Source organism: Condylostylus longicornis, unplaced genomic scaffold, assembly GCF_029603195.1.
Source record: "Condylostylus longicornis isolate FDR11 unplaced genomic scaffold, ASM2960319v2 ptg000077l, whole genome shotgun sequence".
In the NCBI taxonomy this organism is placed as follows: domain Eukaryota; kingdom Metazoa; phylum Arthropoda; class Insecta; order Diptera; family Dolichopodidae; genus Condylostylus; species Condylostylus longicornis.
Genome location: NW_026578045.1, coordinates 5,942,953 through 5,966,376, shown reverse-complemented (window position 1 = coordinate 5,966,376; position 23,424 = coordinate 5,942,953). Strand labels below are relative to the sequence as shown.

Here is a 23,424-nt window from a genome sequence, read left to right as displayed (position 1 = left end):
CACTAATTGAGATAATTTTAAATAAATTTTCTTAATTATAAAAAATGCCAAAACCAAATTTAAATTGTATATAATTGGAGTATTGATTCGGATAGCTGCCATACATTTTCAAAAGTTATTTGACCATATTTCAGAAACTATAAAAGCTGTTGTATTAAAATTTCACACAAGCAAATATATTAGTAGGGCCAATGTGTTTGATAAAATTCATTGAAATTGTTTGGCCTTTTCTGGTAGCTACCATACAACTTCAATAGTACTGCAGCAATATCTTCGAAAATATCGAAAATACAGTACTGAAATTTTGCATAAATTAATATGGTAATACAACAACTTAAAATCATAGTCAGTCCCATCGTTAGTCAGCTACGTTATATTTATTCGCACACAGTATAACAAATTCGTACGAGTATAACAGAGTTGACACGGTTAACTCTATTTTTTTTCTCGTTTTCTCTCGTTTTGTATAGGCATTAATAGAAAAACCTATTAAAATTTTGTAGTCAAATCTTTATTTCTTAAATATATTTTATCTTTTAATTACAAAATACTTATATACAAATATATTTTTTTAATTTATATAGAAAATATTAATAAAATAGAAATTGTTAAATTAACAAAAATTATTGTTAAAATAACAAAAATAATTGTTAAAATAACAAAAATAATTGTTAAAATTACAAACAAATAAATAAATCGGGTTTTGATTCGTTTTCTACTATTAATTTTTTTTTTATATTTTTTTATATACATAGCTATTTTAATTTAGTCTGTTTTAAATGGTTATTTTTGTGGTTGTATTTCTGGTGATTTCGGTAATTTTTCTTTGATGTTTTCACCTCAATAACTTATTTCCAATGCACATATTACACATTATTACCAGAAATTTTTTTTTTGTTATAATTTTTACCTCCTCATCTATTTGCTTTATTTTAAATGACTTATTTGTGATTTATATCGCGCGATCTATTTATATAAGCATATACGATATACACATACATATATACGTATATAAAAATATACAACGCATAATTATTATACGTTTTACGACGAGTAAACGTATTGAACTGATTGGTTTTCTCTCTTTTTTGCTGTTATGCATGATTTATTTTATTTGTTTGTTTATTTGTTTATCTTCTGTAAGCAAAATAAAAAGGTGTTTAATAATGAAATACAAACAAAGCAGCAAAAAAAAAAATAGACAGTATTATTAAGTAAAGATATTAATTTTGAATTGCATAGTATTTAATTATATTTGTGTAGTTTACTTGTTATTGTTTTCTAAAAGAGACAACAACAATATCTAATATTTTGATAAGAGTCAACAAATATAGGCACTCTTATATGTACTCTTATATAAACGTATTACAAACACAATTAGAGCATATACAGATATTGTAAATGATGATAAAAGATTAATGTGATGCATTTGATTTTTATTATTATTGAGTATACAGTTTGCTGTGATTTATATTTTAGTTAAATAGCCCCCCTATATATACATGAAATGAAATTATAACAGAGTTCACGTTAGGCGAATTTTGTGTCTTGGACTCGAATATGAGTATGAAAACGCAAAATCAAAGCATATGAATGACTATTTACATGCTACTGATACTTGCGCTATACTATTCTAAGATAATTTTTTCGATTCCACTATTTGATTAGAGGAAGACTTCCTTTACGGTGAATTTTCTCAAATTCTCAAGATGAAAAGATTACAAAATCATGTTAATGCTAAAGAGATGCGATGCGGGGAAATCAAAATCTAACGCATTACTGGTATGATATATTAAACTTATATTTTATGACTGTGTATTTTGTGTTTGCAAAAATATAATTGAAATTTTTATGTAAGACGTTAAGAATTATATTTAGTTTCAACAACGCGTGCTTAAAATTTGAATTTCGAATCCAGTAGGATTTCCGTACGAAAACTTAAATTGTGGAATTTTTTCTGTTATCCTATTCCGTATAGCATATGAACAGTGTTTTGAATATTTAAATTTAGCATATGAACAGAATTTTTGTATAGCATTGTGGAAAAATGTAGTATTGTGCAGTAATGTAGTAATGCAGCAAATGTAATAATGTAGCAAAATTTAAAATAGAATAATAAATTGGAGTACTCCGGCAACTCGTAAGTAGGGCTCCGTGCTCTCATTGTATCACTCATAACTAATTGAAAATACACTAAAATTCTTATATACTTACTAAAATTTTAAAAATGGCACCCTACTTATTTCTTTGCAGTTGTAATTGCAACAAAAAATTTTCAGTAGTAATGAAATATTGTAGTGTTGTTACATGAAAGCTATTAAATAGAAAGAAACTGGATTTAAATTTTACAATTTATATTTAGCATTTAAAAATTTCCAAAGCAATCCAGAGACTTCTACACATCAAATATACAAAGAAATTCAATTGGAATTTAAGATTTATCTTACAAAATTTTATATCTTAAAAAACTCGGCTCTGTACAACTGAATTGACGACATTTTTTATAACAATTTTTTTTTTTTTTTTCTACTTTATTCAAAGATAAAGATTTCATTTTATTTATTTGATTTTTACCTCCAAAATATTAGGAAAGAAAAAGAAAAATAAACACAAATAGTAAAGATACAAGCAAATTGTCAATTTAAAACAATTTCAAAGCGGTAGTCGGAATTTTCTTTTTGATGAAATAGAAAAAAAAAAAACAAAAACAAGAAAATAACGAGAAAAAAAAATTTATTTTCAAGTATTCCGTACTTATCTAATTTATTTAATCATCGTATATAATGTATTTATAATTAAATACTGATTACTCAATTATAAGTACAACATAACAAAAAAAACAATAATAACAAAAAAAAAAATAAGGTAAAAACTGGTTAAAAAGTCAATGATAAAGGAAAGTGTTTTAAGTTATTTTTTTTTATCTTTAATTCGGTTCCTTTTTTCTACAATATTTTTATTTGAATTTTTTTTTTTTTCAAATAGTTATGGTACAAAAAACCCTCTAGAATTACATATACTTTGTAAGATTTAATCTATATTTAATATTTTAATTACTATAATAGTCAATCTATAAAACTGATTACAAGTCTTATATGTATGCAGGTTTCTTTGTTATAGGCATAGCTTCTTAAACTTCCTCAAATATTTTATTATAAATATTTTGCTCATTTACAATTTATTTGAGTAAGTTGATGAGAAAATTATATACGAAGCATTAATATCAATTAATGTAAATAGTTCCATAAGTAATTAAGCTCAAGAAATTTAAACTATTCATTAGCCTTAATAATATTATCCAGTTAATCAAATCAATGAGCCTATTATATGGGCTTAAATAGAATACATGACACATTTTCAGCTTTTCACACCCTCTTTCTTACCTTATTTCTAATAAATTTAATTTTTATGGTAAGGTAGTTGAGAATCATAAATGGCTTGTTTATAAGTTCAGCTGTTTTATATGGGTACACACCCGTATTTACATGTAAACATGCTCACTATGTTTTATACAATAGTATATACTTCTCCCATTTAATAATTTGAATCATTTGAAAAAATTAAAATTTTATACGTAATAAGTAATTAAAAAAATTAATATCATTATTCAATTCGCTGCATACATTTAGGAGGAATAATTAAAAATAAATAATTTTTTAAAATTTAATGCTTTTTTCCCCACAGAAGAAAATAAACGAAAATAATTAGGGACAATAATATGGCAATCTAATAAAATACGAGTATGAAATGAAAACTGTTGTCTAGAAAATTTAGGGCAAATTTATATTCTTCTAATTTCCATGAAAAAGAAAAATTTTACCTAAACATATGGAAGACATTCAACAAGTTTAAAATAAGGTCAATTTTGGGAATTATCAAAATTTATGCGCCTAATTTTATGCAATTTTACTCATTATACAAAATTCGATAATAAAATATTTTTTTTCTAAATTTTCTGCTCTTTGAATTCAAAATATTGAAAGTATGACAGTAAACAATCAAAAAGCAAGAAATTAAAGAAAAAAAAATTAACAAGAGAAACAAACAAAATAAAATATTGAATATTTTCATCTGTTACAATATCATGTACATATATTATATACAAACACATAAATATTTATGTACATTATCATTATTTAAATACTAAAAAAAATTTTTAAAAATAATTTAATATTGATCATAAGCAAATAACTTTGAGAACCAATGATTTATTTGATTTTCAAAAAAAAAAAATTCATTATTAACAGAAACAGATAGACATTTTAGCTACATACACATACATACGTATTATACATATACGAGTATGTACCCTGTACATATCCTGTTAAATACTTAATAATTTTTAAGTGGATTTGACAAATATTTCCGGTTTTAATTTTCGGCATTTCTTTAGAAAAAAAAAAAAAATAATTCGGAACACAAAAGGTGTTTTTTTTTATTTCTTTGCTCAATTTTTTCTTTTATTTGATTAATAATTTGAAAAATAATTTGTTTAAATTTGATAAGCTTATTGGAATTCAAAAAGTGTTTGATAACATTTTGAAAAAAAAAAAAAACAATTTTTTTTTATCTATTTTATTATTTATTCTGGTTTTAGGTAAAAAGAAAAATGGTGGTAACACAAAATAACAAAAAATAAAAGAAGGAAATGCGGTGATTTTTGATAACAAATTTTTGCACCTGCTATTTTCAATTACATACACATACAAAGGTAAGCATTCATATGTACAAATTAAAACTCGTAGTCGCATCAAAAATTCATCAACACAAATTTCCATATAAAGAATATAGCATAAAATTTGTATTAAAATCAAACTGTTATATTATGTATAACAATGAAAATTCAGCCATTTTATTTAAATAATTTAAAATATTTCTGTTTATATTTTAAAAGAACTTATATAATTTTACTTTAATATTTAGTATTTGAGCTACAAACACTTCATAATATTAAAGCTAGCATAGACTGGAATCGATTTTTTTACAAATTAAAGTTTTATATTTTAAAACATTAAGCTTATTATTTTTGTATATTAAACTGTTAATTAATATAATAATTGTGTATTTAAAATATTAATGTTGCGGGAAATTTTGTTTTTGTATAAACATCAGAAATTTGACGAAAACCATCACTTCTTTACCCCGTCATAATTCTATTTATTTAATTCTAATTTAATTTTATAATTTTACTTAGTAAAACTGATGGAATATCGGAGTTTCATTTTAATTGGGAACCGCTTTTTTATAATATATTTAATGCTTTAATAACGTGAGTGAATTACTTGAAGTAATAATTCTGAGAAATCCGGTGAGGGAACAATTTTAATTTATATATGACAATTTTAAATTATAAAACATGGATTGCATACTTTTAGGCGCCCGATATTTCTAAAATATTTTTATTTATCTACGAGTGGCTAAAAATATCAGATATTTTCTTTTAATAACTATTTCGAAAAAAACATAGTTCGAATATTTATGACAACCAATATTTTTTTTTAAAATTTCAGAAATTATAGTCTATGTGTACTAGATATTATGCTGTGAAAAAATTAATGTTTAAATTAAAAATAAAATGAAATTAATTAAAAATCAAATTATTTTTGATGCTCTCACTTATTATTTTAAATTTTATTATTTTAATTTAATTGAGTAAAATTCGAAATGCATTGTAGTAGCGGAATTTTGAATAAGTGAAGATCAAACTACGAAAAATGGGATAAACAGGAATTTGTATTATGCGTGAAATTGAACACATTTTTAAATTAATATTTTTTTTTTTAATTATAGATAGGTACTAAGTTTTACTCAAAATTTAATTCAAAATTGTTTCCGATAACAGATTCTGAAATTGGAACACAATACTTAGTTCAATAGCTAAGCATATAATTGCAATTTTAATTAAATTTTTTCCTTGTAAATCAAATTTACTTCCCAAACTACACTTTATTTAATTTCTTAAAATAATCTTAAATACTAAGCAAATAACATAACAAATTTCTATGTATGTATAACATAAAAATAATTATTTATACTTTCTAAAACTTAAAAGAAAATAAAACAACAACAGAAAAAGAAAAAATAAACCAAAAATAAAACAACAACAGAAAAAAAAGATGAAAGTTTATTATAAAACAAAACGCAATCTAAAATCAATAATAAAGCCACGCCATTTTTACTTTTCTTTTATTTTTATTTTTAATTTTGAAAAATTTTTTGTTGGGTGGTGTATTTTAATCTGGAAAAGCACTTGTGAAAAATACAAAAAACAAATAAATTCAGTCAATGCATACAATACGTACATTACAATTTATGTACATTACATATGTATCCGATTTATACCCATACCCCTAAAATAATCACATTAATATTATTAAGCTATCAAATTCAAAAATTTATTTACAATAATAATATCTTTATTCTCTACAATATATAATAAAAATAATATGTATGTACGCATATTTATAAAAATAATATTCAATTGTAATTGAAATTGCACCCCACCCACAACACAAAATCACTAAATTATACACTTAACGCATGAGAAATAAAAAAAAAAAAGAGAAAAAAATATTGAGAAAAACCCTTTTTTTTCGATTTATACTCACATATTTTTTTTTCAAATTCAAAATAACAGAGAAGACTTTGATTTACGGTAACATAGGAAAGAGAAAGAAAAAATATTATTTGTTATCTACATTTTATACACATTTATAGCGGTTTTATATACTTATGCTTTCATTTCATATGCTTTCGAATTTTCTATATTTGTTTATTTTTTTGTTTTCTCACACTCTCAAATTGCTATCTACCATTTCTATCACTTTGTCTTTTATATAAGCAATTATCGTTACTAGTTCAATAATTTTTTAATTCTCTTCTATTTATGTATAACAGTATTGATGTAAGACGCACATTGTATATTAACACTTTAAAAGATAAATTTCAAAATGATTTTCTAGCAGTTCAAAAAGAACTGAATTTAGTAATAGTAAAATAAAATTAATAATTTTACGGCAAACTGTTCGAATTAAGCAAGTATACCGTATCAATATTTTATTTGACGGTAATAACTGTTATACAAAATTGATAACTGTTATACACTGTAAACGTTCCAAAAATTTGGTTTTTAAAATTATTAATATTTCAAAAGAAACTTAAGAAGTCTGTGCCTGCTAAAAACTAAAAGTAAAATATCCATTTAAAGAGTTTATTTAATTTTAATCCAAGTTTAATAGCAGTATCAACAATCTAGCATTCCAAGTGTTTTGTTCAATTCTATTTAACTTATAAAAACTTCTTATATTCTCAGAAGTAATTCATAAGTACGTACACCTAATACTAAATATTTTGGTACCATCTTTCCTGAATTACAATTTTGATGCGTTTGACGGTAAACGAGCAATATGAAGCTGCTTATTTTATATATGTAAATACACAAACGCTATTATTTTTATTTTATTTTTTATTTTTGTATGAGTAAATAATAATATCTAAAGAATGAAATTTATAACAAATAAATAAATAAAATAAAATTGGATTGAAAAGCATGTCAATTAGTTAGATTGATTTTTATTGAATATACTTTACATATTATATACTATACACATATGGTGTGATATAATTGTATATAGAAGTGTTAATGTTGAATCAATAATGGTAATTTATCTCTTTCATATTATTAGAGAGTATAATATACTCTTTTTCAATGTGTTATACTGTAATTGATTAAAATAATTCACAATGTTAGTGTGGATGACTGTACACACATACCATTGAAATGAAAAATTGTGGAATAGAGTTAATTTAATTTTTATATACTTTAAATTTGGTATTGTTCTGTTAATACTGTTAAGGGAATAAAATCACTGAGAATATTTTATATTATAAGCACATATCTATTTAAAAATTTAATTTAAGAGAGAGAATCCTTAAAATCGATTATAAATCAAGCTTATTAAAAATATTGTTCTTCTTATTACAACAAATTTATGTGGAGCCAAAAACTTGTATCCAAGTGTTTTTTCTACAAAAATTCAATTTATATATTTTTAATTTTAATAGAAAATTTAGGGAACTTCGCTGCTAAAGAGTCAAAAAACTCATATTTTTGCAAAGCAAAGCAAAAAAAGAAGCTCTTTTAGTTGATAATTTGCTCGGCTAAATTCTTGAATTCTCGAATTATTATAGACACAAACCAAATGTAAATTGTATATACAATAACCGTGATGTGTTTTCAAAAACTGAAAGGCGAAAATTATAATTTTTTTTATAAAATGCTACGTAGGCTCAGAATAAAGAACTAGCAAAATTCCAATTTAGGATTAAATAGCAAAACCCCTCACTCCTTCCTATCCTAATCTTACCAATATTAATTTGTATATTTCAACGATACTATAATATGCAAGGTATATAACTTAAATGCTATTCTCAATTTAATTTCGTTCCTCTCATACCCATTTAATTTATTTATTTAAAATCCATTTTTTTAAATAAATTTTTCCTCTCACCCTCTCTTTCTTCTCATTCTTTCTTCTCCTTTTATATTAATTTATTGCCTATCTATTTATACACCATTGCGAATCGAAAAGGGATTCCTTAACGCAAAAAAAACGCAAGTAAAATGAAAAACAAAAACACAAAATTGATTTTGATGAATTTATATGCCCCATTTTCAATTTCAATTGCTTATAACTGTTAAAATTCGTTAACCGTTAATTTTATTATACAAAAAACAACAAGTAAATAGAAACAAAAGAGAGAGAAGTAGAAAAAAAATTCACCTTGCTTTAAAAATAATAACGGAGCAAATTGTAAAATTTAAAATTTTTTTTAAACAAAAAAAAAATTTACAATTTGTTTTTATTTTGAATAGGGTAAAAAATAAAAATCGACAAAATAAGGCACAATAAATTTGAGGAAATAAATTTGTCAGATTACCGCACAATAAATTTAACATATCCATTTCTAACGGTAATATATTAATACCGTTAAAATACAGAGATAGAAAATAAAAATTTAAAATTGTTAAAAAAAAGATTCAGGATATTCTCAATACATATACCTGAGAACAAAATTAAATTGCAAAATTGTTCAAAAAAATCCTTTAAATTTTACAATAAATTGAAATAAACATATTGCTTACATATATATGTGTGTAAATGAATGTGTGTATTCAGTTGTATGTGTCGAATAAAATTTATATATATATTTGTTTGTATAAACAATAGATTACAATAAAATTTGGTTTGAAATTTTTTTTCCCTACTCTTCAATTTTAAATCTTGATTACAGTTTTTGTATAAAATCCCGAAGCAAATTTAGTCTAATCGCATTTGTATAACTTTTTAAATTATTTACAGGACTCTCTACCTACACCTATCCGAATTCTGTTGTAGATGTCTTAGTGTTTCACAAAGCTATTCCGAATCAATTCTGTCTTATAAATTCTTTGATATTGAAATTGCACATATATTATAGTTTCAAAATGACTAACAAAACCTGTCTGACATTATTGTCAGTTTGGTCTATTTAGAAAACCTCTTCTATTATTCAATTTAATTATTTATTTCAAATTTGAGTACAATTTCTATTAGCTTTGAGTAAATAATTCTTAAGAAATCATAATTTGTAATTCTTAGAATAAAAGTTCACTTAATGGAATTAGTGAACTCCTATTCTAAGAATTTAAAATCTAAAAATAGTTTCGTGTGCAGATATTGATAAGTAATTTGTTCAATATAGTCAAAATGGACATTAGTTGGTGAATGACCTGTTCTCAGATTTCTAATTGCATAAACAAAAATTTTGCCTCATAAAATTAATTTCAAAATTTTTGTAAAATATAATGAAATTTCTAGTCAAGGTCTCGGATTTTTAGTTTCTTAAATAACAACCAGATTCATAAAAATTTCAAAGTCGTGACAAAATTTGATGTAATTTTAATCCCACCCTTATTGCATATAAAATTTGCCCTTATCGGACAAGTACTAAATTTTAGTACTTGTCCGATTTAGATGTCCCATCATTGTATATATTAACATTACCTCAACACGCATAAATATTGTATATAAATATACCTGTTATTATTTAGGTACTCTATATATACAAAAATTTTTATATTATATAAAACTGTCAAGGGAATGATTTGTTTCTTTAATTTTTTTATTTCTATTCTTTAAATTCGTTGTTTTTTTCACTTAAATTTCCTTTACATATTGTGTTGAAACTGTTTTATTCATTTATCGTATTTAAAAGCGTGTCGTATATGTAGAATAATATAACACATTATTTTCTACATAACATATGTTTACTTTATGTAGTATATAATACATATTATTATATAGGTAAATTTCAGTATATTGTAAAAAAAAAAAATTCAATTTTCAATATTTTTAATACAATAAAATTACGATAAATCCTTAAATTGACAATAATTTAAATAGGCAAAATCTGCATTTACATATGAGTACATTCACATAATATAAATAATAAAAAAAAAGGGAAAAAATATCAATTCACGGTAGTCAATCAGATGTCACAATAAAAATAAATCAATTCAACATATTTGAGCGTGAGTTTAAAAATAGATTATAATGGTATATAAAAGCGTAAAACAAGAATATAACCGATTAATTTAAATCCGAGAGAGAGAAAAATTAATGTATTCTTTTACATAGACATTATATAAATAATTTAAAAATGGAGAATATTCATACGTTTGTTACAAAGACTCTAAAAAATCAAACTTATAGTACTATATGATTTTTAAATATTTTCACTCCCTTGTAATATAAAGATGCATGTATATATATTAAATTGCCATATTGGGATAACAACAAAATTAAAACACATTAATTGTAGCACCCCGACTATAATTATCAGATATGACGGTTAAATCATACTTTCACGAAACCTGTCTTCTTGATAAATTCAAGCAACTTACTGAAATAAAATTTTTTGCTGCTGCTTTGCTATGAAAACAATGCTATATAGTGAGATTCCCGTCACTGAATGCTTATTTTATATGAGACATAATATTAAGGACTTAAATTTCTCTGAGAATTTCTCCCATATTATGTACTTTACAATAACAGTGTTATCATTAAAGGATTCAAGAAATATAAAAAATTATCATTTGTTAATCAACAACAATCTTCTCATATTTCAAGTTGTGGGGTAAAAGTTTGATGTGATTATTGGTAAACTTTACTGAATAACACAAAATTAATGAAAAAATTATTATGCTTAATAGTTATAATTTTAAAAGTGAATAGAACAGTTTCAAATTTGAATAACAAAACTCTATAGTACTAGGCGCCTGAAATTGTATTATACAAGGCGGTCCATTCTGTTTGAATGTTACAATAAGCAATCATACAAGCCTATATTTCATGTTTGATTATAAATTTTTAGAAATTCGAACTTGTAATTTATGGCATCATTTCGTTCAAATACAAAAAAGCATTTCAGAATGCATTGAAAATGTTTTATGTAATAAAATTCACACATCATGTGATGAAGGTAAAATTTTTTAAACCAGAAAAAAAATAAAGAAATAATAAAAAAAAAAATTTCAATAAAATATTGAATAAAATTCATCATTTTTTTAAAATTCTAAATATATAGGGCCATATTTTTCATATAATAAAGACCCAAGTTAAAATAAACAAAACTTTGACTTTAAGTATAACAGTTCAACAACGTTATAATTTTTTATTCCACTAAAATTTCTGAAATTTAATTTTAATGTTTTTACTTTTTTCTTCAGTTTTTTGATTTATTCACAATTCAATTGACATGCGAGTATGCGTGACATTTGCGTATCAATCAACTAAGGAACAAATGATATGAGCAAAAAAAATATGTAACGTAACGAGATTTCACATACGTCGTACTGCACATGTATTTGTATATCTATAATAAATGGCTTTTATACTATGTAACATGTGCGTAAACACTATATTATTATGATTGTGTGAATTTACATATTGTATGAGAACGCGGATATTGTATTTTATCTCACATTTTGATTTTGATTACTTTACTTAGATTCCAGCAAGTATTATAAGTAAAAAGTTAATCATTAAGTAAATACCTTACTAATTGTATATATACATAATATGAGAATTAAAATTTATCGTTAATTAGGTCGCGGAAGATAACTTACTAACTCCAATCTGAAAAATCGAATTAAACAACAAAATTAACGTTCTTCCGCGACAACAATTTTCAAGCAATAGAGAGCAGCCAAGAGGAGCCAAGAACAGCTAGAACTTAGGTTAAAAAAACTTAGTTCATAACATTGTCGGACAGCCAGAACACATTAGCGGTAACAACTATACAGATGCCTTACTATGTAATTCGAGCTTCGTGATGTGATTTTCGTATTGGCAGAAATAGAAAGGTAGTACTATACAAATTGATTAGTACTACCTTACCATTTTTCCGAATAATCAAATCAGCATGATAGTACTAATACATAATAAGACCCCAGGTATAACAATAAGAATGAAACAAAACTAAACCGTGTTTTTTTGAAAAAGTTATTAATTTCTTCTGTTTTTATAATCTACCCGTGTTATAGGCCTATTTTTTTTTTTAACAAGAACGTTACAATTGAAGAATTCATTACTCCGCATAAACTTTTAATTCCGATTGTTTTTGAAAAGTAATTTTAATTAATGGAATTGAAAGAGCTTCCTACAGGTCCATATGATACCCGGCATCATTATTTCTCAACATCTATGTTTTTTTGAATGACGCTGACATGTGCGAACTTTGATTTCATTAGGGAAGTTGTAATTTTCACAAGAGTCAATATTTTTTAAAGATATTTTTCAATTAAATCGCGCAAATAAAGAAGTGCTGTAAAGCAAGTTGAGCACATTTTCATCCTAATACAAAAACGGGTGAGTTAATTATGAATAACTCGTTATACATATTAAATTATATGTTACTCCTTTAATTTTCAATGTAAAAATTGTGTGTGTGTAAAATATAATACAAAATAATATAATTATGCATTATGTTATACGCGTGTAACTGATATCATAAACTACGGTGAAATCTAGGTATATGGTATAAAATTTACAATGTAATATGAGTATAAGAAAATCACCGTTTTTTATAGTACAATAAAATTCCCATATTCACAAACACACACATGAGAATATACACATAATTCGCACTTACTGTCGCTTTATACTATATTGTGTGTGATAAAAAAAAGAGAAACTAGAGGCAATTGCTATGCTTTGAACTCTCCCCCTCTTTCCAATAGAGAAAAATGTTAAGTCATTGAATTTTTGTGACAAATTTAAGTAGCGCCATCTACATAAATAAACGCATAATAAATAATTTTTTTTTTTTTTACTTTTTTTGTTTTTCTTTTTTATTATTTTATTATTGTTTGTGGTGTTTTTTGACACATAATATGTTTAACGTATGTTGTTGAAGGATAAAAATAATTTTTGTTTTTTTTTTTTATTTTTCTGTTTACAAACAATATAAAATTGATTCGGATACGTTAGTTCAAGCATACAGGGTGTTTTTATTAAAAAACCAATAATAGAAGAGCGTTCGATTTCGGTATTAAAATCGAGTCTAGAGACTATGCTTATCACTGATGTCAGATGACATTCTTTACTTCACTATTATTTTCCTTGGTTTATATCACAGCATAAATTGGAAATTATTAGAAAAGGACCAAACTTAAGGACCAACAGATTAAATGGTATTGGTTAAGTGGCAATGCAGAAAACAAGTTTTTATGTAAAGGGGTGAATTTAAAAATAAACATGTGGTCATTTTATGATAAATCAAATTATAGTTGGAATATGAAGATTTGATTAAACACAATGATACCAGTGTCAATGATAAGTGGTAATTTATTTTGTTGGTGTACTAAAGTTTATTTTATCCGAGAACCAACATTAAATTAAAATTGAGTCAATGTTGTTTGTATAGTTTTAAGTTAGCACTGCAGTAGCAGTCTGTTTTGTTACTGTAATGTAAGTAGTTTGTAGTTCACTAAAACTTGCACCATAGAATCTGCGGCAAAAAAATAACAATTTACCTTGTTAATTCAATAATTTTTTAGTATTAAAATTTGTAACAAATTGGCGGTGTTTATTGGATGATATAATTTTTTTAAGGTGCATTGCAATATATTTTTGAGGATCAATATAAGAACACGAATTTAACCTAAAGCTTCAAATACAGAAATTTGCCGCAGTTATTATTGAATCAAATAAATATTCCTAAAATTTTGTAATTTATTTGAATAAATTTTACAATTTTATTTCTCATACCGGCGAAAAGGCAATGAAAAAATTTAACAGTTTCCAACTATATCCAATATATTTTTTAAAAAACTAAGGAACTATTGTAACTAATTCTTTAATTATTCTGAAATTCAGTCGTCCAAATTTGAGGACATTAATGGGGGTTCTCACTGGACACTGCCTCTCGAGGTTCCACCTGAAAAGGATTGGCAGAGTGGCGGATGAGGTCTGCCGTTTATACCTGAAGGAGGACGAAACCATGGAGCACTTACTGTGTGAGTGCGAGGCGGTTGCTTGCCTGCGACTGAAATGCTTCGCGGAGGCTTTGTTACCCCGGGGAGGATCTCGCAGCTTAATGTGGCCGCCATACTGGGGTTTGTCAGGGGCCTAGGTATAGAACTAATGTAGGTGGAGATGGGAGTCACAAAAGTCCTATGGGTCGATGTGAGGAGGGCCTAAGGGCCTCGGTCCCCATGGGAAAAAAAAAAAACTAATTCTTAACAACTTGTCCCTTAAAATTTCAACAAACAACATCCATAAAATAAACATAAAGCATGAAATGGCAAAAATAAATAGAAAAGAAAATTTCAATTTAAAAAGGGAAGCAAAAAAACAAGGAAAAGCTTAAAAGGATTTCATTTATTTGTTCAATTTTTTGCTTTTCATAAAGCTACCCAAAAAAAAAAAAACGAGACCCGATTGTAAGAAAAATAATATAAATGTAAACTTATTTATCAACAAAAAAAAAATTTTTTTTTGAAATGATCCTCTTAAATACAAAGGATATTGTAATACAACATTAACACAAAAAAAAAAATACACCAAAAAAAAAAGAAAAAACAAAAAATAAAACGGAAAAAGGAAAATCTAAACAAACAGGTTTCCTTTTCTCTTTTGAATTTTTTTTTTGTCATTTTTCTCCTGTTTTTTGCACATTATTTATTGGATTCTTGTTTTTTGATTGAATTGTGCCTCAAAAAAAGGATCAACAGAATATTATAAAAAGATCCTAGAATTGCAAATTTTAAACAAAAAAAAAATATTGAAGAATAAAGAATGATGAAAAATGGCTACTGTAAATAAAAATTTGTTGGTGTGATGAAAAATAGTTCGTATTACTCTAATTTTTGTTAAAATAAAATTTTTGGTCCAGACTTTAAGCTCGTATTAAGATAAACTTAAAATCTTATTTAATTTCACTTTAAAATCTTCAAAATTAATTCAAATTTTTTTGCGTGTAAAATTAATAAAGTCTAATGCACAGCTAAATCTGGACGTGTTAAAAGGATTAAAACTAAATGCTTTTACTTTTATTGTAATAAGGAAGTAAAATTTTTCCAACCAGTTACAGTGATTTAGTGGCAATATTATAACCGAAATTTATATTGCAATTAAATAGAATGTTATCAAACTACCTTAAATCATCTTCGTCTTTAATAAAACAAATATGTCAACTCCTTCTGTTTAAATAGCTTTCATAAACGCAATAATAAATTTAAAATACCTTTTTAGCTTCTAATAATTTCGTCTTGGCATCAAATAATACAGTTATTATATGGTATATAAGTAAAATTATAATGCCATAGAATTATTATATTGTGGTGGTTAAAATAAATTTCTGAATTATTGCTAATATAGAATGAGAACAGTTCCATTGAATAACTATTATACATTTTTTTTCCCTAATAATCCACTTTTATTGTATTGAATTATGTGGGCCAATTTTCATCATCATCATCAACATCATAATACAGAAAATATTTATTGGAAGTGATAGTAAATTGATAAAATATTATTTTAAGTGTTTATATAATATCCTTGAAAATTTTCCTATATTTTGTTTGACTTTTATTACTTACACATATTATTTATGTATGACTAAAAAAAATATATATATAATAATAATAATATGATAAATGTCAAAACAGCAAGGATATAATATAAGTGTTAGTGATAATATAAGAAAAAAAATTATATAAGGATATAGAATTCATATAAAAATACCAAGCAATTCATATTAAGGACGAAAAATCAAATTTACGAAAAAAAAATCAAATAAGAAATAAATATAATGTATGAGGAACCAAAAACAGTATATTAAACAAGGATAATATTGTAATAATATTAAGGAAGATTGAAAAAATTGGGATTATATGATTATTATTATTCAATAATATATGTACTCGTAATATGCATGTATGAATACTATTAAGAATATTATAGTGGCAGGAGTTTTTCATTAATTTAATATTAAAAGTAAAAAAATGCCGAGGCAAATTACTATCATTGGAGTAAACTGCCAATTTAGGGAAGAAAATCGACAATGATAATAATAGTACAGTTGACACCCTGTATATTATTTGCATTTGCTCTCCTGCGATGATTACAATTTTAGAAATTTACTCATTATTTCTTTCATTTTCGGAATTCCAAAGTGTATTCCAATAAATTTCCGAAAGAAATCCAAAATGTACCAAAGAATTTTCCTCGAAAAATTATGATTAATTTATAATGAATTTAAATTAATGGTTTCTTAATCTATGCAAGAAATAATTTTCAAATTCCCAAATTCAAATTTTCATATTAGAAATTTTACTATAAACGGTTGAGTACTCTTAACTTTAATGCTTAATTGCATCGTTTAGAAATAATTAGGAATCGTTTAAATTGATAATGATATTCAAATTTTTATTTTACATTGAATAATATCTGTAACGGTACCTTCTCCTCGCACTCGTATTGATAAATTTTCAATTACTTTGAAAACGATTCAAAAGATGAAGCGCTAGATATAATAAAATGTTAGAATAGCTGGGCCTGAAAAATATTTCTTACAATTTCTGTGACCTTATATATACGTATTTGTAACTAATTGTTTATTTTATTATTAATTTGAATTTAATTAAAACTTATCTGAAAAAAATTCGTCCTAAAAGTCCTATCGTAGATGGAAATTATTAAGGGAAATGAAAAAACCTAATATCCTTTCATATTATTTTTCTTGTTTACCAATATATTATTTATAATCCAATATAACAGGGATAACGATATAAGGAAAACAATTCGATTATATTAGAATTTTTACACTCTACACTCTATTTTTTTTTCAATTTTTATTATACTATTATTGTTATATTTACGATTATATGCCGTGCCCACCCAACAATAAGAACCAAACTAATAAAAATGGTATCTACTAAATAACTGTAATATAATATGACAGAATAATAGTTTGATTTCGTTTTTTTTTCTCCTCTTATTGATTGTAATATTAGTTATTATTATTATTGTTGTGTTATAAAAAAAAATATTGAATTTTGATTGCCTTATTATTATTTACGTTGCTTTTGACATATTATTATTATGTACTTATACAAATTTATACATAATATGTATAAATTATGTGATTATTGTGTTGATTTTTTTATTCTACATAATATGTGTGCTTATAAAATGCTGTTTTAGTTTTGATTTGTTTTGTATAACAGATAAATTATAGTATTGTTATGATAATAACGAGAATAATAAAACGTGGCATGGAAAGAAGGCGAAAATTTTCAAAAAAAAATTAAATGATTTATTTATTAAATATGATTATGTAAGTAAATGCATGTATACCTATAGGCGAATATGTTAAGTATTTAAAGGAATAAATATAACAAGGATTTAATCAAATATTTTCATACTCGAAATCGTAATATATATAAAAGTACAATGAATAATAATTAAATGAGCAGATCATTAATGAATTGATTTATAATTAAAGTTTAATAGCAATAATATTATTCAATTACGGATTAAAATAGATAATTATGATTTTAAGAGATTTTCTTAAGGAAATTCGAAGTAATAGTTGTTCCTTCTACTGATGTAGGCTAATTGAAACGATTAACAAGCAGCCATGTCATTGTGTGGTAATTGATTGAGATGATGATATCTGATGCTAAAAAATTGAAGCAACTGGTCTTTGAATCAATTATTACCGCGCTAATGTTCTCTGAAACCAATTATAATGAAACATCATTAAAAATACTGATAACTTTTCTCAACTCAATTGCATTCATCGCCAATCTCAGCAATTTTCCTTTTAAGTGTTAAAAATTTCCCAATAAATCTGATCAATTCGATCAATGTCAAATTTTGTTCAACGATTTTCAAGTGCTAAAAAAATCTATATTTAATTAAATATTTTTATATCTTTTTCTTTAATTCAACAATAATTATAAATTTGACTTAAATTTGTTCTGAAATTACACAAATTTCGATGCAACAAATAAAAATCTTCCTTGCTATCCTTAAATATCTATTTTTCCTCCTAGGCAACACAATATAATTCGTAATATATTTGGTATCAACACAATCTCAATTCCAATTTTTCCTAATTTTTATTCTAGATTATTACTCTAGTATAGCGGTCAAATCAATTATTACTTATACAATATTTTCACTATTTTTTTTAACTATTATACTTTATTATCCTGTGAATACAAATGAATTACAACTGCTTTTTTTTATTCTACATTGCAATTCTTATTTTATATATCATATAACATTCAATTGCAGGGAGTATAAATAAAATAAATGATATAAAAAATACGGAAATGAACAGAAGACGAATAGTAATAGAGAAATAAAGAACTAAATTTTCTTCTCGACAATAAAATTATCTAGAATTCTTTAAACGTAACAACGATTTTTCATTACAAGATAACCAATTCCAAAAAAAAATAAAAAATAAAACTCCCGCACTCCATCAATTCTTCTACATCACTTTAGTGAGACAGAGCACTTTAGTGTCGGTGAAGAAATACAAAAAAGAATGGAATTGATAAAGAAAAAAACTGAAAATTTTTTAATTGAATCCTTTTTAGTTCGTATATTGCTCTTGTACTTTACAAATTGATTCACGGTGTTTCATTTGACTGCTGATTTAAATAGTTATAACAAAACAGTTTCTTCATCAGAATTAAGGAATTAGAGAATTTTTCTCAAATTAATAAATTATCGTTTTTTGCACAAAGTTCTAGCTCTTTGCAATGCAAAGTCTTTCATAAAACAAACATTCAAAATTTGTTTGAATATGCTTCAAATCATGGTTTGATTGCAGCAATAAACAAGTCTTATGAACAGTTTTATGTTATACCATGACTTTAAGAAGATTGTCTCTTCATTTTAATATGATTTTTGGCAGAATTTAATGGACAGATTTTAAAAACTCAAAATTTTTTATTATCATACTAAAATTTTATTGCTTCATACAGATATCATACTCATACCGAATGTTGTATCTGATTTTTATTTTATCTCAATTTTAAATTATTTTCAATACATTTTTAATAACAGTAATTAGATTTGAATAATTTTCAAAAATAGTTGTATGTGAAGAACAAACATTCTGTATAATATGCTGGTGATAAAAGAATCTCATACAAAAAGAATGATTTAAAAAGTTTAGTGCAGAAAAAGGAGAAAATTTCATTTTTATCTTCATTTTTATTTTTAATACTGTATATTTTGTACATGTGAACACACACACAAATATTCTTTCATTCAACATAATATTATATTCATAGAACGAAATCTTTACAATATTAAAATCTCACAAAGTGGTTGCACTTTAATCGACCACACAATATAACCTAAAACATTTATCTCTTTGTTGCGCTTAAAAAGGAGAATAGAAATGAAAACCCGAGTAATGATTTTAATATTAAAAGCAACAACTCTGTATATATAGAATCTAAGTATTCATAGAATGATTCCGAATGAATGCAAAGAATATAAAAATCGTATAAAAATTAAAACGGAAGCACATACCATATAGCAATAGAGTAAAAAAATCCAATAAAATAAAATTGTATTTAAAGGATAATTCTATAAAAAGGAGTTTCTTTGGCGCGTTCTTCATTCTGGTACTTGTGTTTATTTGTTATATTGATATTTCTATTTGTTACTATTAGGTCATTGTTTTTTTTGTTTTTGTAGTTCTGGTCTGCATTGAAATGAGTAAATCAACAATAAGATAAACTTATTATATTTTGCTCCTTTTTTTTGTTTTTGCTACACTGTTAAGTGTTAAGTACGCGATTTAAATTAATAATAATAAAAGTTGTTAACTATTATGGTACATTTTTATGAAAATTTGAATTTATATTTTAGATGGGCTAGTCAGAGTAATTAGTTTTTGGTTTATTTGTTCATATACGTATACATATTATTTCTGCATACATATTTAATATTGAAATTTTTCATAAAAGTTTGAATATTAAAACATGGTGTTGGTTAAAAAATATTTTAATTTCCTCTTTTCTTTTTTGTTCTCTTTAACAAGTTTTAAGCAGTTCAATGACCACAATATTCAAAACATTTATGATTTTACAAATTTAATAAAAAAAAAACTAAATATATTGTAGAAATTCAAAATATAGAACAATTATGCGGTTTAGTTTTGATAAAAATAAAATATAAAAAAATTTGCATACTTTTAGGGATACTTAGATGGAATTTTAGCGATATTATGTGGTAATTTTATTTTATTTCAGCTCTATGTTTTAGGATAACATTATTTGATTTCAAAATCAACAACCTGAGTCATATTAATTTAAATACAAAAACATATACGGTGCGTTAACTCAAGACTAATGTAATAATGTAAATTGTCGCAAAGAAATTTCAGATTATCTAAGATACATCCTGCCTCTTTTAAAAAAATTTGTTCTTAAAACAGATTGTATATTTAATTCTAACCATTGGAAGTATTCACTAACTATTTTAGAAAATAGATATATCATAATTTTTATAAGTATAACAGTTTAGAATAATTTTTATTAGTATAACAGTTTTTTAGAATATTTTTTTATAAGTATAACAGTTTCGATCTAGTATAACAGTTAATAAAATTATAATTATATAACAGTTAATAAAATTATAATTATAATTTATAAAAAAAAGTTAAAATTACTCACCCGTATGCAGCTAACGTTGGATCATAAGGATAATAACCAGTTGTTGGTTGTAATCCCGCTGACGTCCACGCACCCATATCAGATGTTGGTCCGCTATCTTTTAGGCCATATGGATTACTCTGAAAAATTGTATAAAAATAATTGAAAAATTAAAAATTTTTTAAAATGAAATTCAATGTTTTTTTATTTAATGAAAGATAACAAAAAAAATTTTTTTCTTATTCTAATTAAAATTTTTAATTGAAGAAACCTGTAAAAAAAAAACAAACAATAATAACTTTGCAAAAAATGGAAATTATAATTTTATTTTTCTTTTATATTTTACATTTGCATGAAATCTACGACTTTTCTTATTTTTCTTTATACTCTTAAATGAATTTAATTTTTTTCTTTCACTTTTATACACACTTTATACTTTTGAGTCTTTGCAAAAAACGTGTGGAGTTGTGCGTTTAAAATTTGCATAAAATTATTATTGCATATTTTATTAATTTTTTTCTTTTTTTAAATAATAAATGATTTTTAAAAAGAATTAAAATTATACAATGAATTGAACCATACCATACATGCTAATTTGTAAAAGTTAAGCAGGGGGAAAATTGAGAAAATATATAAAAATTGTTATATTGTTAAATAGGCGAATTTAAACAGTAGCTCTGAGGAAAATCAGCAAAATTTATTTAAACATAAGAAAATAGAAATTATTTAATAATTTGCAATGTAATGTATTTTGAGTCTATGTAGATCATATTGCCATGCTATTGCACTATATAATTTAATTTTATTATTGATTTACGAGCGCCCAATAATGTGCGTATAAACTTCTTTAAATAATATGAAATGAAATCAGTAGTTTTCAGTAGTCATCATCACTTTTATAATGTATTCAATTTGTAGTTTTTTATTATTTTAATTTATTACTTAATTTCAGAATCTAAAAACATGAGCAGTACCTAGATATTGTTGTATTCAAATGCGATTTGATTAAATTAAATATGCGATGTTTTCAATAACTTTTATTAGCATGCTATAACGTAATAATTTTCATTCACTATTTAATTTTTAAATATTTAAGTATGATGAAAAGAGAATCAATTCATAATTTTCATTTGCGGTTGTATAAAATGTTATATACAAGTTTGTGGTTGTAAGGGAAAACTTTCTATATCTCTAATATTTGAGTTTCTGTAAATAATATTACTCTTTTATATTAACTTAATGGAAGTTTCTTCTATAAATGACATCTGGTCTGCAATTGTATCTGAAGAAATTTCTATTAAGTTAATATTATTAGTGTAATAGGCACATTACTTATTAATTAAAAAACTACACGTTGTATCAGTAATTCAATTACTCTTTTATGTTTTTCCCTCAAACTTTGGAATTAAGTGAAAAATTGCAATAAATTCAAATTTGAATTCAGATGGATAACTCTTTAATTCAATTGGAAATTGAAGATACTTGCGAAGAAATTTTTTCCATCACACTGGACAAGGTTAACCGCAAAGTTTTTGGGGATAGGTAGAAACCACAATCCTACTATTGCGAACTTCTTTAACTGGGTACTGACCGGTATGGTTTCACTTGAATAACCTGGAGAATCGAACAGTCCCTTGTACTAATTCCGTGAGGGCGATAACGATACCATCGTGAACATTCTTTTCGACTACCCGGTATTGACTGTTCGGCATCGCAATTGCCTTGTTTGGCAGGGTTTCGTGGGCGTTTGCGAAGTGCTGTCTAATTTCCTTGGGATATCTTGAATTTTATACTTAATACGGAAATATTATTAAGTCGAGAAAGTCTGCGGTTGCCCGGGGGATGTGTCCTCTTGCTCCATTCGGTTCCCTTGAAATCTACAATTTACAATCTACTCATACCAATCATTTAATTCTCAAAAACGTTTTTTTTTGCTCAATACCTTTCTTTTAAATCAGGTTCTCATTTATTAATGTACTTATAATTCTCTTGTATATTAGGTATTATAGGTATATAGGCATATATTTTTTATTATATGATACTGTGAAGCTCTGTACATATTTTCAATTATAACATCAAAAAACTTTTATTAAAAAATTTTTTTTTTTAAAATTATTGTTGATTTATTTTAATAATATTAAAAAAAATTTATTGTTTACATACAAAATATTTCTGCACAATTACACTATTTTTTT

The 23,424-nt window shown here is 24.5% G+C and overlaps 1 protein-coding gene across 2 annotated transcripts in view; it reads right to left on the bottom strand.

Moving 5' to 3' along the window:
- The window catches only part of LOC129612859 (homeobox protein araucan-like), a 235,899-nt gene that overhangs the window by 75,335 nt on the left and 137,140 nt on the right, over positions 1–23,424 (bottom strand). For both annotated transcript variants that reach the window (XM_055526648.1, XM_055526649.1), the window contains exon 3: positions 21,251–21,369. In XM_055526648.1, coding sequence (XP_055382623.1) covers positions 21,251–21,369 — 119 coding nt within the window. The remainder of the gene's footprint in view (positions 1–21,250; positions 21,370–23,424) is intronic.